Raw genomic sequence first — 18,628 nt, forward strand, 5'->3', positions numbered from 1 at the left:
AGATCAACACTTCCCAATCTGACACCATAATACACTGCCATTCCATATTTCCTACTGAAAAGGATAACTTTGCATTTATCTATGTTACACAACATCTGCCACGCTTTTGTCCGTTTGCTCAATCTATTTAGGTCACTGTGAAATGGAGCATTGAATACAAGAGCAAGAAGGTCATGATCCAACTTTATAAAACATTGATTAGACCTCAGTTCTGTTCACCATTTTATAGGAAAGATATGATAGCACTGGTGAGAGTGTAGAGGAGATTCACTGGGATGTTGCCTGGGATGCAATGCTTCAGATACAAGGCTGGATCTGTTTTCTCTGGGATGAAAGAGGGTAAGAGGCAACATGGTTGAGATGTATAAAACTATTAGGAATATCAATAGGGTAGATTACAGAAAATATTCCCCATATCTGAAGTAGATAAAACTAGATTTAGAGTAAGGGGTAAGAGGGGATCTGAGGGGGACCTTTTGTCAAGTACCTTTGTCAAGAATGTCAAGTACCTGGAATACACTGCCTGAGAGAATGGTGGAAGCAGAGTAGCTGACAGTAGTTAAGTGTCTAGATGAGCATGTAGCGACTCACCGCACCGGCACCGAACCGGCTCCCGACATCGCGACGTCGTCGGAGGCCCCGATCCAAGATGGCGTGGGGCCCTCCTCCTTCCCCAGCGTTGGGCTGGGAAAGCCCTCGCGCGGGAAGGTCAGGTGACACGCGCGTGCCGTCAGCGCGGGAACTGTAGTACGGGAATTCCTCGGCTATTAAAGGCGCACTGCGCCCCGGTCGGCTTTCGACCTTCGATTTCGAAACCAGCGACTCTGTGTCTTCATTTGGTAGTGTGTAGTGTGTAGCTAGCCGCTACAAGCATTTAAATTACTTAGGCATAGAAAGCTATGGGGCACGTGCTAGAAGATGGGATTAATACGGATGGGTGCCCCATGGTCAGTGTGGACGTGGTGGGCTGTATGGCCGGTTTCCATGCTGTAGGATTCTAAGCCTCTTTGCACACTCCTCATGATTTACAATCCTACCCAGTTTAAGTGTTGTTGGCAAAACTTTAAAATATTGCATTCTGTTCCCTCATCCAAATTATTGATACACGTATCACCATTCTATTACCAATCTACCATCTTTCACATAATAATCTGTCTTTACTTTTGGAAAGAAAGTGGATAACCTCACATTTATGCTCATTATACTGCATCTACCATGCACTTATCCACTCACCCAACTTGTGTAAATCACACTATCCACTCCACAGTTCACGTTGCACACTGACCCCCCAGCAGTGCATCATCCACAAACTTGAAAATGTTACATTTAGTTCCTTCATCCAAATCATTGATCTATATTGTGAATAACCAGAGCTTAAGTAGTAATCCCTGTGGAATTCTGGCACGTCACTAGTCACCCAGAAAAAGACTTGTTTATTCCTACTCTGTTTCCTGTCTGTCTAATACATTATACCAATACCATACACTTTAAGCTTACACACTAACCTTCTACATGGGACTTCATCCAAGTACTGTACACTTTATCTATTGATTTCCTTTATCTCTTTCACCAGTTACATCTTCAAAAAACTTCTGTAGGCCTGTCAAACATGATTTCCCTTCCAGAAATCCATGCTTACTTTGTCTAATCCTGTTGATGTTTTCCAGGTGTCCTGCTTTCTCATCCTTTATAATGGTTTCTAGCATTCTGTCTACTGCTGATGTTAGGCGAACTGAACTGATCTGTACATGCTGTTCCTGAGTAACGAACTGATTCTGTTTTTACAAAGGTCCTTAAGTCAATTTTGTCCATAAGTCAGAAAATACGCAAAAAATCACTTGATATGGTTACCATATTTTTCTCTCTCTCTCTCTCTCTCTCAATCTTCCACTATTGTTATGTTTATTTTATTGGTTTCTTGCACACAAGTAAATTATGTATAATATTTTAAAGCTTATGTTAGTCTTCATCTTGTAATATACTGTGCTGCTGCTGCAAAGAACTAATTTTCATGGCATTTATACCCTGTGTATGTATGCCTATGACAACAATAAACAAACTTGAATTATACCTCCATAATATTGTAACGAATAGCATCAAAAGCACATAAGATGGATAAGAAAGAATAATTACCAAAAGTGGAGAGCGAGCGAGAGCGCAAGAGCGTGAGAGAGCAATGACATTAGTTCTGCCATTCATAGGAACAACCATATGCAAGCACGTCAGACTATTCAACGTACTAATATTACGGAGCTCGTTCTTGTGTAGGGGTGTCCATAACTTGCGTATTTGTAACCCAAAGACGTCCTATCCTTTCCTGTTTTGATTTACCAGCCCCCTTATATTCAGGAACTATTCCATAATCTATTGAATTCTAGAAAACAATAACCAATGCATCAACTGTTTCTATGGCTACCTCTTTTAGTATTCTGGGGTGCAAATTATCAGGCCTGGGGATTTATTGTATTTCAGTGCCATTAATTAAGCATTATTTTCTTACTAAAATTAATTTCCTTCAGTTCCCCAAATTCAGTATTCGCTAATATTTCTGGATAATTACTTGTGTCCAAAGCATTTATTTAATTGCTCTGCCATTTTCCTCTTCCTCCATTAGAAATTTTCCAGTTTCGGACTGTAGGGGGCCTACACTAATGTTCCTTTTTATGTATTTAGAGAAGCTTTTATTGTCCACTTTTCTCTGCAGATTTACTCTCATTATTTTTGCTCTCTTGATCAATTTCTTTGCTGAAATCTAAACTGCTCCCAAAACCTCAGGTTTGCCTTTTGTCAGCGTGTGTGGGACAGATGTTAAGTCACATGTAGATGTTCTCTTGGGTTCAGTCCCTTGTTCTTCTAAGTGGATCCTGCATCGGTTCCAGTCAAGAGTCTACCTTCATTAGTCAATATCTAATCAAACATTAGCACAAGCCTAGGCATAATAATGAACCATCCCACTTTACAGTAGTAGATTTCTCCCAACCAATCCCTGCTTGAACTATAGAGCATAGAAACAGGCCCTTTAGCCCAACTGGTCCATGCCAATCAAGATGCCCATCTAAGCTAGTCTCATTTGTCTGTGTTTGGCCCATGTCCCTCTAAACCTTTCCTATCCATATACCTGTCCAAGTGCCTTTTAAATTATATTAATGTACCTGCCTCAGCCACTTCCTCTGGCAGCTAATTCCATATATAGACGACCCGCTGGATGAAAAAGTTGCGCTTCAGGTTCCTATTATATCTCTCCCCTTTCACCTTAAACCTATGTTCTTGATTTCCCTACCCTGGGAAAAAGACTGTGTCCATTCACCCTATCATGATTTTATACACCTCTAAGATCAACCCTCATTCTCCTATGCTCCAATGAATAAAGTTCAAGCCTGCTCAACTTCTCTCTATAACACAGTGCCTCAAGTCCTGGCAATATTCTCACAAATCTTTTCTCCACTCATTCCAGCTTAATGGCATCTATCCTATGGCAAGGTGACCAAAACTCAGGATGGGACATTTATTTCAACATGCAAAAACATATGAACTCAGAGCAGTAGTAAGCCGTTGACTCTGAGCTTGCTCTAGCATTCATCAAGATTACAGCTGCTCTTCCACTTCAGTTCCATTTTCCAACATTATTTCCATATCCCTAGAGTCTCTTAATGCCCAGAAATCTACTAATCTCCATTTTGAATGAGCACAATGCCTGAGCGTCCAGAGCTGTCCATGGTAGACAATGCCAAACGTTCGCTATCTTCTGAGTGAAGAAGTCCCTCCTCATTTTTGTCCTAAACAGACTACTCCTTATTTACAAATGGTGTCCACTGGTTCTAAACTCAGTCAGGGGAAACATACTCATTCTATCCAGCCTGTCTAGCCCTTCAAGAATCTTATAAGTTTCATTGAGATCGTTTTATGTTCTTCTAAACTCTAGAAAAAGCAAGACTAGTCTTTTCAATCTCTCCTTATACAACTTACTCACAATCCTTTGAACCAGTCTAGTGAATCAATGGCAAGTATATCCCTTCTTAGGTAAGGAGACTAAAACTGTTCACATTTCTCTAGCTGCAGTCTCAATAAGGCCCTATATAATTTCAATAAGACATCCTTACTCCTGAAATCAAACCCTGTCATAATAAAGACTAACATACCATTCACCCTCCCAACCACTTGCTGGATCTACATCGTGGCCTTCAGTAACTTGTATACAGGAGCATCTAGGTCACTTAATATTAACACTACCCAAGTCCCACCATTTAACAAGTAACCTGTTTTTCTGTTATGTGCATCAAAGTGGATGATCTCACACTTTTCAACATTATATTCCATTTTCCATGCCCTCACTCACTCAGCTTGTCCATATCCTCTTGGCACATGAACACTCACTAGAATTGTCTGAATGCATCTTTCATATTTTCCACAAACATAAATCGAATATAATTCAAGAGGAATATTGAGATAACTAGGCACTTATTATTCAAGTATTTGCAGCATTTCATAGAAAAAAAATTGTGGCACTGGTACATAGAACTGAAATATTAGAATTTTGGCAGAACTTTGAATTCACCAAAAATCAAAAATCCCTCTCAGGTAAAACAGATCAAAATCCTGAAACAGAATAATGCCAACCTGTTGATTAGGATGTTTGATGTTGGTACTTATAACTCTAACATACTTCTTTATTTCAAAATAGCCCTATTGTCTTGTGGGTATCTCAACAAAGAGAAGGACTAAGGGAGCTTACCCTGAAAAGAAATCTGGAGCAGTAACCAAAGGCAGGCCAATGCCCAACTAGGTTATCTTTCTGGTAACCAAGCTGTTGCCAAATAGCATGCCTTGCAATCTTTAGACCCATCTGGGAAGGCTAAGGGATAGAACCCTGACATTTGGGTAGCCCAGGCTCTTCATAAATTCTGCCCAAACCTGAAGAGGTCATCCTAGCCTTGTTGTGGAGTATTGACACAACTCAGGTTATGAGAACAAGCCAAACTCAATGGGAGTTATAGGTTGTCCTTAGCAATGGGATGGATCATTCTATCCTACCGGTGAGCTACCATCCACTTTTAACAAGATATCCTTCGACTAGTAAGCTACCTACCAACCATAGCATGCCAGTTTCATGGCTGCTTGGAGTTTTAGGGGCATTCAGAGGAAATGGGTAAGGTGTAGGCCTTACCATGAGGAACTCAATAAATGGCTCTGAACATATTCTTTCTATCCGCCTCTCAACCCAAACTAGTTAATCTCATGAATGCCATGTATCATAACAGACACAGAAGATCAGTTCCACATGGAATTTAACACTGCCTTCAGTGAAACCCCCGAGACAGAGCACCTTTACCTTGCTGGGACTCTTCTATTCAAGTGTATGGGAAGACTATGAAGCTTGACCTACTTGTCCTGGATATCACAGCCTGGGAAATATAAATGAAAATGGACAGAACCTGAACTGTCATGAGTTCTATGAAGCCACTACATATTTTCAGAACAAACTATATCATAAGATGCCCTGAGGACATCGATGATCATGACACTGGATCTTAATTACTAGATGCAACTCTCTTAATAGCATCCCCAATGCACACAGTTGCCACAGCACTGACTGTGACACAGATCACTTTCCATTGTGTATTAAAGTCCACATGCAACTCTTGAAACTTTTTTATTCAAACCAGAAAGGCCATCCCTGCAACAAAGTCAGCGACGTTGCCTAACCAAATACAAATCAACAAGTTCCTCAATTCCTTTGTACAACATTCTGTGGTACTTGCATTCAAAGTGCAGAATTGAGCTGGAATATAATTTGAGACACCATTTACAACACTGCACTCTCACTAATCAGGGAAGCAAGATCGGAAAAATGCTGACTGGTTCAAGGCCAACATCGTTGTAATGGAACCTGTCGCTGAAGCCAAATGACCCACCTCTCCAAGTACGAGGGAGAAACGAACCAGACGGCGCTGAATGCATAAAGAGGTGCTCAAAGTAGAGTCCAACAGACCACTTGGTGCTGTGCCAACCACTGCTGGATGCAAATCTCACAGTATCCATTTGTCCTCTTGACACAAGGAATGCTAGAACTATTAGAATGGGATTAAAAAAGCAACAGCTCCATCACCTAAAAAAAATAGCTGTACTAAAATCTCATCAGTACTTGGAATAAACAGATGGAGAGACGGGTGTAACCCTAATTGTACTCCAGGGAAAATATCGTCACCATAGAGGGTGTGAACATCCTATAGAACCTGCCTGTCAAGAAAGAGATAGATACAAATGATACTTTAGGGTAGCCAAGTAAAAACATTGACTTGCCGGCCCTGGTCAAAGATCTGAGTGATGATGCCGTTCCACTTGAACTCTTGAAGCATGGGAAGCAGGCAATCCTGCAACATCTGCTTGAGCCTCTGTCCCTGTTGGAAGGAGGAGACCATTGCCCCAGATACAAGGGATACAAAGATTACAACCTCGTATCGGAACAAGGGTGATCGCAGCAATTCCAACAATCGTTGAGCCATTTCCCTGCTGAACATCCAGGGAAAAGCATCTGCCCCTGCTCAGAGCACAAATCTTGGCTGCACGCATTGGCCCCAAGTCCCAGTGGGGTTTTTTGAACCAGGACATTGACAAATTGACATAATTTTCTCGATTCAGCAGTTGTAAGAGAAATGCTGTGAACAATACTTTGCCTTTATTGACCTCACCAAGACATTTGATTGCACAAGCAGAGGTGGTTTACTCAAGGTGCTGAAGTAGCTGACTGTCTGCAAAGATGCACAGTGCGATCCATTCCTCTCATGGAAAAACGAGGAGCAATAATTGTGATCTTTCGAAATCCTCAGCAAGATCAGACTGGTTGCATTCTGACGCTGATAGTCTTTGGCACGTTCTTCTCGATGTTGCTGTCATAGGTTTTCAGTTCATTCAAAGACTGGATCTAGTTATACAGCATATGTGGGACGGGAAGGTGGCGGGCATCAGCACAGACACCTGAGGAATAGCCGCTGGCTGTCAGTGGTTATTTCAGAAGAGGCAAGACAGAACGAAAATTGCTGGGGTCTGAGAAGAGGTCTCAGAGAAAACAGAGGTAAGCAAATTTTGCAACCTCTCAACCTTAACCCACAGCAAGTGCGGCAAAGACTACCATGCCAGCAGAGTGCTCCAGAGTCACATCTGCTGATATTCAACATGGTGTTAGGACCAAGGCACAAACTATCATCCTATTCCATCACCGTCCCTCCTTCTCTTACCACAATATTGAATCACCAACTTCTACTCTCAGCAATACAACAATAAGCAAATTATAGAATACAGCTTAGTAGTCCATTCCACTCGACATATCTGTGCAGCCTGAGCCATCCAATTTGTCCCACAAGCCAGTTTGCTCTCCATAAAACTCCAAAGGAGTCCTTTCCAACTCCATGTCCAATTCTTTTTTTCTTCAGAAGCTCCCATGCAATCAAATTTCACCAACCCTTTAGATAGTGTGTTCCAGATCCTAACAAATCTGTGTAGAAGAGGCATCCCTTTTCCTCTCTTTCTGAATCATTTTAATACCATGACTCCCTGGTTACAGAACCCCTTGACACCTTCCTACCATCTGTGTCAAAATCCCTTAAACTTTGCCCTTAACCTTCTATGAAACCAATGACAACTTCTTGAAACTTTTCACGAAACTGAAATCCTTCATCAATGATATTATCCCAGTAACTTTCCTCTGCAACCTCTCCAAATTCTTCATTAAATTAGAACAGTCCAGAAGTGGATATATTTCTCCAGCAGAGACCTAACCACATACTTGGAAAGGTTTAGGAACAAGACTTGGAGCAGGAGCATGCCTTAAGCTCCCTCCAGCCTGCCCTGCCATTCAATAAGATCATAGCTAATCTGACCTCAACGCCATCTTCATTTTTCTGCTTGTTCCCTGTAATGCTCAACTTCCTTATGTTACAAAATCTCTCTGTTTCAGCCTTGAAAATGTCCAATGGGTTAATGTCCACAAGTCTTTGGGATAGGGAACTATATGCTGAGAGAAGAAATTCCTTCCAGTTCAACAACCTTTTCTGAATTTATGCCCCAGTTATTGGATTCCTCCACAAGTAGAAACATTCTCTCAGCATATACCTCATCAAGCCCCAACAGAATTTTGGAGCTTGATTGGAACAGATTCAATAAAATCACCTCTCCTTTTTCCTAAGCTCCCATGAGAAAAGGTCCAACCTGCTTATCCTTTCTTTATAAATCAACTCCTTCATCCCAAGGATCAACCTGATGAACCATTTCTAAACTTACTCCAAGTATATCCCTCGCAAAGTAAGGAGATTATACTATACATAGTATTCCAGGTGTTATCTCACCAACGGTACAGCTGTAGCAAGAATTTCCAATTTTTATATTCTATTGCCTTTGCAATAAAAGGCCAATATTTCACTTGTCTTCCTAATTACTTGGAGTACGTGCAAGCCTTGTGTTTCGTCTATGGTACAAACTATTGGATTATATACATTCAACCAAACAGAAATTGTGATAACTGCACAAACAAGTAGATTATAAAAATCTACCCAAATGGAATTTGCAATGATTGAATAATGTTTAATAGAGCTACACTGATAAAAACTTCACAAGATCCACAAATGAAATGCTGAAAACCCCTCCTCTATCGCAAATAGAAATACAATCACCTGCCAAGGATAATATTCGTACAGTTCAACCTCAGTTGTCTTCAGCTTACCGTACAAAACGATGGTAATACTAAGGATGCAAAAATCATCTGTTCACTACAGTTGAATTGTTATGAATTTAAACTTCACATGAAAGTCAAATCAACAATAACCCTTTCAGTTTTTGAAATATTTCGTCAATTATAAACCTAAAATCTTCATCTTAATGAACTGTAACTCAGCACCTTGCAAACATCAAGGCATTTTACTAAACACTTGGGAGAAGTTTTCCTGAAATTTGCCAGGTACAAGGATATCAGTCAACATTCATGTAAAATATTCTAAACTGTTTAGAAAACTATCAATTATAATATCGTTCTACCATTTATTATTCCTTATTATTCCATGTTAACAACTTTTGCCACAAAAAGGATACTTTATAGCCAAAGAAAAAGATCAGGAAAGAACAAACGTGGAAATTTTCAGAATCTCCATCCTGTGCTGATGTGTAAAGGTGGTTGAAATGTGAAACCTCCAGTAAAATACTATAGGTCATGTATTAGCAAATATATTAGCAGGTCATCAAATCAGTTTGAGGAATAAGATAAATTCTTTAATCTACAAAAAAAAAGTCTGAGCAAACATTCCAGATTTCATATTTATTTTGTTGACATGAAATTTTATTGTTGTAGAATTTAGATGAAAAGATAGGCATCCTATTTATTGCTCAGACATCAAACTAAACAAACACATAAACTATACTAACTAAAGGTGGTAGACACATAACTACAGTGTTGTTTAAATGATGACACCAAGATTGGTGGTATTGTGGATAGTGTAGAGGACTGCCAAAGGATACAGCAGGATACAGATCATTTGTGCATATGGGCAGAGAAATGGCAGATGGAGTTTAATCTGGGCAAGTGTGAGGTGTTGGGAGATAAAATGTAAAGGGAAAGTACACAGTTAATGGCAGGACCCTTTACAGTGTTGATGTACAGAGGGACATTGGGGGTCCAAGACTGTAGCTCCCCGAAAGTGGCCACAAAAATTGATAGGGTGATAAAGAAGGTGTATGGCATGCTTGCCTTTATTAGTTGAAGGACTGAGTTCATGAGTCAGGAAGTTACGTTGCAGCTTTATAAAACTCTAGTTAGGCAGCATCTGGAATATTGCATTTAATTCTGGTCACCCCATTACAGGAAGGATATGGAGGCTTTAGAGAGAGTGCAGAAGAGGTTTACCAGGATGCTGCCTGGATTAGAGGGCACGTGCTATGAAGAGAGGTTAGACAAACTTGGGTTGCTTTCTCTGGAGCGGTGAAGGCTGAGGGGAGACCTGATAGAAGTTTATAAAATTATGAGAGGCATAGACAGACAGCGGGTATCTTTTTCCCCCAGAGTCATAATGTCTGATACTAGAGGGCATGCACTTAAGGTGGGTGGGGGTAAGTTCAAAGGATCTGTGTGGGGCAAGTTTTTTTTGTTACACACAGAGAGTGGTGGGTGCCTGGAATGCACCGCCAGGGGTGGTGATGGAGGCAGATATTAAGAGGCTCCTAGATAGGCACATGAATATGCAGAGAATGGATGGGTATGGACCACGAGCAGGCAGAAGGGATTAGTGTAATTTGGGATAATTAGCTTAATTAGTTCGGCACAACATCCTGGGCCGAAGGGTCTGTTCCTGTGCTCTACTGTTCTATGTTAAGTAGTTTCTTTACATTCCATTATTAACTTCTATAGACCTTTGTGCAAGTTATACTACTACAACCAAGAGATGATTATGAATCAATGAAATCCATGGCAACTGTAGTAAAGTTTACTGCTTTGGTACACAATAATGGTTTGATACATTACAATGATCTCACAACTTGAGGAAGGATTTAATGTGTAATTTCCAAAAAGCTCATCCAAAAAGTTCCTAATTTCACATGATTTAATAATCAGGTATAAATTGTGGTCTTACTAAGATTCCTCTTTCGGGGATCAGAAGATGGCAGAGGAGAAACTGCAGTACGTGCTGACAGACCATCCTTACAATCTTCACCCTTAAACCCAGGGCAACACCTCCACGCCAGCTGAGTCACCACCTTATATGCAACTTTATACGTGGGGCGGAAATGGGTCCGATATCTAATTAGGAAAATAGATCAAGAAAATTATGTGAACCATCAACATATAGAACTTAAAATGCATTGCTGGGTTCCCTATGCCCTATTCTGTTAAAGCAAAAAGACATCAAGTTTTACGGGATAATATCCAGAATTAGAACCTCTTATTCCTTACATAAAGTACAATATTACATGAACTGGAAGTTTGAAAATGAAGTAGAAACTTCTGGAGATACTCCAGGTAGGTTAGCAAACCAAATCGTCAACTCTGTTTCACACACCACAGATGCAACGTGACCCAGAATTTTCTAGCATTTCTGTTTTGCTTCTCTCATTCCACAAAATATTTTAAATTAATCATTATGGATTTTATTCCACATTTCCAGTATCCTTCCGAACTTGCATAATAATCCAATGGCCTAGCCAAAATACTTCAGAAATCTGACATAAGTTTTATCTTGAATGATCAATGGGTCATGTGTAAAATGTAGAAAGCATTTGCCTTTGCTATGGCCACTCCAAACACTGCAGAACCAGCAACCCTACCTCCCTTTATTCTGCTATGAATCTTAACCAGTTAGGGATGATACTTTTTGCTTTCCCTTTTCCAAGAATGTACCACTTTTTATTTCATACCATCATCACACTATGGCTTCATAAGGAGCAAGGGTGCAGATTATATTAACTTTAAACCATGTACGTATTTTCATGAAAAAGACACTTTAATTAAAAGACAACAGAATGGCACAGCAAATACATGATCAAGATTGTAACTGATACAAAAACTGAAGCAAAATACACCAATAGTGGGTCATTATATATCAATTTTGCTGCTAAAAGAATCCAAGTTAAACAAGTACATTGGTGTTCTTTGAATGACTGGACCGATTTGCACACACATTTGGATGGGAATATAATGCCTTTCCATCAAAGTGATCTGTCCACAAATCAAGGCTGTATCAAATGGGGTCAAACAACAGCTAAGCACAAAGAACTATGGAATAGAATAGTAAAGGAACTTCATGGAGCATTTGGGCATTGTTAACAGAAAGCAGTAACTTTGTCTACTGGCTCACATAGAGAAGCATCTGGAAAACCAGCCTGTTTGTGCACAGTCAGCTCACTGCAGATCACAGCCTCAGAGTCCAAGTCCAAATGTGGAAGTAATCTATAAGGTCACTCACAGATGTCTGCATGAACCACTGTGGGAAAGGTGTGGACAACTTCCTAGGATTGGTAAACAGACATTCAAAATGGATTGAAGTAAACATTCACCACCACTGAATGCACTACAGAAGAACTCATGATTTTTGCAACAGGAGATATTCACAAGAAAACTATTGGTTAACAGTTTGCAATTCTGCCACTTCAATTTTAACTGTTGGTAAGAGAGAGGGGATCAAACCTCATTTCAGAATCATCACCCAACCTTAAATTGGAAAAACTGAGAGATCACAATGAAAGAGGCACTAAAAGAGGAAGCCATGCAAGTTAGATCAGGCCTCTCTGTGAAGCACCAACTCTCAGATCTCCTTCTGAGCTACACATCAATGCTGCATTCCACACCAGGGTACATTGCCGCAGAAGAGTTGATAAACCAAAGCAAAAATCACTGCACATGGAATAAAAGTAAAGAGGGGGCCAGATTGACTGATAAGGTTTGTGTGCTGAAAGCACCAGGTGGATTGGAGATAAAAAAGTGCAATATTAGAGAGATTGTGGAGATGAGTTGAGTTATCTGGGAAGAGTAGGAGTGAGATTCCCAGAAAGGTTCACAGAGACCACTTCATCTCAATGCCATACACTAAAGATGGAAGTGAGGAAGGTTGTGAGGAAGATTGAGTGTCCTACAACTGAGAAATTGAAAGAACATGAAGGAAGTGATTCCTTCAGTAGGTCGAGAGATGAGGCTACACCAATATCTGGGGAGTCTCCAAGGTCAAGCAATATCGTGCAGTTACAGTGATCAAAGAGAATCTGAAACTCAGTTAAACATGTAAACTTCTCAAGTAAAACTAGTTAAACGATACATCTTTTAAAAGGGAGAAGACATTGTGGTATGCATAAGTAAGCGTAAAGACATTATCTTTCATATTTGGTGTATTTATCAGTGTGTAGGTGTGCAGTCTAAGAAGAACCTCAAATTAGCCAGACATCTTTTAGCTTTCTCTGTGTTTCCTGCATATTACTCCACTGGAGACAAGGGACCCACACTGATTATCCATTGCAAATTAAAGTGCTTCTTTCATCTGTGAAAATCTAATCTCATTGATCTGAGAGTTTGTTGCCTAAAATCACAAGGATCACAAGCACTACTGTAAGCAATCCCAAGTTACTAATGGTTTTTTTTAAAAAGGAATATAGTTAACTCAAATTTCAGCATTTGTAGATTAGACATTGCTAACTGTTCATCTATTATTTAGACTCTTTCCTTGCAGCTGAAGGTTCTTATAATTAACTAAAGTGTAAGATGCAACAGCTTGATTAAAGGAATGCCATTTTATAACACTGCTTTTAGCCTACCATTTCACTGGACCTTATCAGTTTTAATTACGGGGGTTAAACCACAGATGTGCTTTGCAAAATTTAAAAGGATTTCCTTCAGAGACCCTCCTATCTGATCAAAGTTTTGTTCATTTCAGTGGAAAGTTTATCTCAACACAGCCAAGGGTCTTTAAATCAGAGGGAAAGAAAGCAAATATCATATTTTAAAACAAATGTCATTTTTAAGAACATATCACTATCATCCCTCACTTTTTACTGTTCAAGTATTTCATTCTGTATATTTTTTTAATTAATTCATAATGCCACCTCCCTGCAGACTGGCCAGAAATGAAAGTTGCAGCTGTGAGACAGACACATCTGTCAGATACCCTGGGAAATGGGTCAAGATGCAGGTGGGCAAGGAAGGCACAGCTGCACTCAGCTCATCCTGTTCACATTTTGGATAGAGGCCCTGCTAAAGGTATTACATACTGTGTGACTCAATTCCAAATGAAAATATACAATGTTAGAAATCTTGCTGACAACAAAGATCTTGTACTTATATTCATTTTCTTCTCAACTTCAGGCTAAAGATATTTTTGAAACCTATGGTCTGTTGAATTGTAGGGAATTAGTTAATGAGAGGAAACCATTGCAATTATTCTAGTACAAAAGGGCCAAGAAACTGGAGCAACAGATCTCAATGTTTCAGTGTTTTTCTTCAACATAAAGGAAATCATCATGCCGATGTTGATAAAGGGATAAAGGTCTCTAAGCAGCTTTACTGCAGACATAATCACTTTAATGCATATCATTCCTTCTGCAATAGTACAAAAGGTTCATACTATTCCTCCAAAGAAGTCATGCAGTGTAAATACAAATTAATTATAGTCAAAATTTACTGTTCAAATTCCTATCCTTTTTTCCTCTCAAAATAACAGGCTCGTTCTCACCGACAGCTCCACAGATATTGAAAGATCTCTAGTGTTTTACCAATTGAGAGTTCTTCACATGCAAGCTCGTCACACCGTGTGATTTGCATTATGGCGTTATTTTGCTTTGCAAGTCTATCTTGTATAACAGCTCTAGCGACAAGGTAAATGTAAAGATGATACTGTGGCTGAAAGTGCAGCAAAAATAAACAAAGGACGCAAAGAGCAGACAACCATCTCTTACGTCTTTACTATAATGGCACAAAATCACAACAAAACATGATCCTTATTACACTCATATATTGACACCCTTCTTTCTACTTGGACCTTCCAACTAATTTCTCCTACTAGTTGACGGTCACTGGCAACAACTGTAGTACACCCTATTTTGGATCTAAATAGGGCCATTTATAAAGAACAGTATCCTAAAGAACTACAAATTTATGTCTCCCAGAACCAAGACTAAGGTTCTGAAAAACTTCTACTTCAACCGTTGAACCTTAAACATCATGAACACATTTGAAACAATTATGTTATTGGTTAATGAATGTGGCACTAAATCCACTCATTTTCGCTCCAGATCATTAAATCACAAACTAGTGATGACTAGAACAGGAGGTGATGATGCTCTAAAACACTATACTGATGAAAAGAAACAATTGACCTCTGTTTGATCGGTACCAGAAAAATCTGACTATAGTCCAAATGAGATGCTGACAGCAACTAATGTGCGCTGTGATCTCGTGGTGTGTACAGAAATTAGAGACTGATCTTAGCCAAAGAGACTCAAGGCATCAACAGTTGTCGATAAATATGGTTGGGTGATGTGAACCACAAACTGAATATACTGTTTCCCTGCAGTTTGGAGCATTTCAGTGTATGGATAATGTACAGTTTACACAAAGGTCTACATTATTACCACAGGACCAATGACATAAATTTGCCCACATGTGTAATATGTCCCTAATGTTCTAACGTGTTCATAATGTAAATCGGTCCTTTTAAAACTTTTTCTTCAATTGATGTGTAAGAGTTCAATTTTCAGAACAGATGCCATTCTAAAACCTTCCTTATCTGGTGGCATTTCTGTGAATCAGTACTACTGCCCGTCATGTAAGGGAACCAATTTTACTTGAGTGACAAACAGAAAATACACTCTGGAGATTCAAACTACAGTAAAGCTCGTGAAGAGAAAGACAACACTCCTATACCAATTAACAACTTTATACTCAGTTTCTGTGCTTCATAGTCACTCGCTCGTTTATGAAAAGCTAAAGTGTCTTCGGGTGCGAGGCGCAGGGACACACCCATGACATTGTTCTGACCCCTGCAGAGCGCAATCACCATTCTTATTCCTTTAATTCGTACCTCGGGCAGTTACAGAAATGGCAGTTCCCCCGGGACGGAGACGTAGGGAGAAACGTTGCATCTTAATCTTACTTACACCACAGCAGATGGACAGTTGGCCAGACCCCAGGGGCACGGTTGATATTCGGCCTTGATGTAACTTTGTGCGCCGTCCAGCACCGAACAGGTCACATTCTTCTTCACAATATAAGCACACCAGTTCCTGCAGCGAGGGGAATGAAGTCACGCATTAACACAGGGACTGTCAGTTTACCGCAGATACCAGACCCCGGGGCAAAGTCACAGCTGTGACTCCCACCCCCTCAATGCAGCTACTGACCCAAGGGCAATGCACTAGGTGTTGTTCTCAGACCCGGACGTTTATGAACAATGACAAAAGTGACACTCTTCAGCTGGAGACAAAACTTGCAACCCTAAACTGGACAAGGTGAGATGGAAAGGAAATAACCTACTTATTGAAACCATCGTGCTCACCTTACAGAATCGCAGATAAAACATCCACCAGCTTTAACCTTTTTAATGCAATGTTAACGTAATTTGGTGCAAGAGTGAAGGGAAATACTTCTGTTTCTGTAGCCGCTAAAGTTTTGAAACGTGGACTAGGTAGGGTTGACTTACTTGCCGCGCCCGGGGGCTCTGTTGGCAGGGTACTGCGGAGCGGACCTGGAAGAATAGAGATTGTAACTGGCAGATGAAACAGTTGCTTGCACATCCGACACTAGAAGACTGATCAGAATCAAAGACCAGCTCAGGAAAATCGCCTCGCTCTCAACTAATCTTCCGGCCATCGTAGCAGGGGCAGTTTTTAATGTGACCACCTTTCTCGGTTGTACCCCAGTCACTGTGAATGCAAAACGGCGGCACAACCTTCTCCGGAGAAGAACCGAGGAGTTTCTGGTCGGGCAAGAGCGAGGCTTAAGCAGTGGAACTGGCAGTGGATCTGCTCGTTGGAGAGATGAAGAGCAGACCCCGTGCACCGAAGAGAAATGCCTTGGTCTCGGGCTTTTCCTGTTGCTCTGGTCTGAGTTTTTTTTTTACGGAATGACGTTAAACTTTCTGCACTGGAATTTCAGGCACACCACTAGGAACTCTGCTCCTCCTTTTAAAAAAAAAACTTGGCTTCAGCTCCATCCCTGCGTCTTGATGGGAGGTTGGTTGTAACTTTACTGTATAACCATATAGAGTATGTGGATGAACAATCTGTAGAAGAATGAAGGTTCAAAAAGCACACGAAACTACATGAGGTGAAGGGAATGTCAGGGGATGCCAATTCACCATCTCTTCCAGATTGCTCCATGTCAACTTCGTAAAATAATAATCTCTTCACGAAGCCTAGTTTGCCAAAAAAAATTCAGCTTGGCTCCAGCTCGCTATAAACCAGATAAAAATAGCGCTTGTTGTAACTTTGGTGGGACAACTCATTTTTGGCTCATTTGTACAGTAATTAAATTTGAACAATATACGATGGTTTTACATAAACTTCAAATAACGGCGAGATTTTTGCTCTTCTTGTTAAAAGACAATAGGAAGCGGACGTACTGATGTTAAAAATAAAACAGAACATCTGTATAATGGGAAGTAATATTGATTTTTCCTGTTATACTGTCACAGGTGTGTCAGTTTGAAGCAGATTCAATTGAAGGCCCCATTAAGGCTGCACCAATAGTGCTTTTAAATTCCAACTTCTTCACTTCACCCCATGCTGGTTCGCCAAAGTGTACTTTAATAAAACTGATTTCTTTATCCCATCTGGGAGTGAATGGGCCTTTAGATGATACAGCATAAATTAATCAAGTACTGGAACCAAATGCAAACTATATTTTTCAAAGTTGGACTACTTGTAAATTAATACAACATCTGAATTATTTAACATTGGAGGAGAGTTAACAATCTGCTGCTTTCTCTTCTGACTTTAACTTTTAAAGTGGGAGTCAAGAGGTTGCAACTGGGACTCTTATATGTTGACATTATTGCTGGACAGAGTGGTGCAGAATGCTGGAACTATAAATGAGTGGTTCTATTCTTAATGAGCCAGAGAATATCCTGCAACATTTTCTCTTCTTGCATTTGTCATATCCCGAGTCCCTTTCCCATTAAGGATCCTCTACTTGCTGCCACCCCTCTCATTTATCAATGTACTCCCACTCAGCAACTTCATCTGAAAGCACAATGCCGTGTATGTCATTGACACTTGATCCTACAGCACTCACTCATCAACCCCGACAGAGCAGCTGAACCCAAAAGTCCTGCATCATCTGGACCACCTGATTCCACTTCAGTAATTTCACCTCTTCCCCTGCCTCATTTAATTTGCTGAAGATTTCTCCAGTTTCTTTTTAAAAAAAAGCCTTCCAATGCTGCTGGCCAGTTTCCTGCTTTCCTCCCTCCATAGTCTTAACCTCATCCCATATGCTGCCTTCAGAATCCCAACTTACACTGAGTCCCCGAAACTCACTTGAAAAACCAAAAAAAAGTGCAGACACTGGAAATATGAGAAGAAAACAAAAAATGCTGGAAATACTCAGTGGGTCAGGCAGCATCTATGGAAAAAAAAACAGAATATTTCATCACAACTGAGAATTAGAAATTAAACATGCTTTACATTGCAGAGAAGGAGAGAACAAGGGTGGAGACCACATCTGGCTGAGACAGACAAGGTAAGATCTTTTAGTCGCATGTACATCGAAACACACAGTGAAATGCATCTTTGTGTAGAGTGTTCTGGGGGCAGCCTGCAAGTGTTGGCACGCGTCCGGCGCCAACGTAGCACGCCCACAACTTCCTAACCTGTACGTCTTTGGAACGTGGGAGGAAATCAGAGCACCCGGAGGAAACCCACACAGTCATGGGGAGAATGTATAAACTCCTTACAGACAGCGGCGGGAATTGAACCACTATACTACCTTGCCTGCCCACGGTGGAGGCTTGGTGATCATGGCTGGTCTGTCCAGAGGAGATGTGAATAGAAGATGAACAACGACGGGGGACAGGGAATCATCACTGGAACTGTGGGATGCAAATTATAACATATGCTGGGAATCTGCACTAAAACAGAAAATGCTGGAACTATTAAGCAGGGTCGGGAG

General features: G+C 40.4%; 1 protein-coding gene across 1 annotated transcript in view; it reads right to left on the reverse strand.

Moving 5' to 3' along the window:
* LOC127574402 (EMILIN-2-like) overlaps positions 1–16,607 on the reverse strand; it is a 64,909-nt gene extending 48,302 nt beyond the window's left edge. Inside the window, exons 1-3 of the mRNA XM_052023401.1 lie at positions 16,161–16,607; positions 15,619–15,744; positions 10,614–10,780 (exon numbers count right to left, since the gene is read on the reverse strand). Coding sequence (XP_051879361.1) covers positions 10,614–10,780; positions 15,619–15,744; positions 16,161–16,330 — 463 coding nt within the window. The 5' untranslated portion in view covers positions 16,331–16,607. The remainder of the gene's footprint in view (positions 1–10,613; positions 10,781–15,618; positions 15,745–16,160) is intronic.
* Between the last annotated feature and the right edge of the window lie 2,021 nt (positions 16,608–18,628).

Source organism: Pristis pectinata, chromosome 9, assembly GCF_009764475.1.
Source record: "Pristis pectinata isolate sPriPec2 chromosome 9, sPriPec2.1.pri, whole genome shotgun sequence".
Lineage (NCBI taxonomy): Eukaryota > Metazoa > Chordata > Chondrichthyes > Rhinopristiformes > Pristidae > Pristis > Pristis pectinata.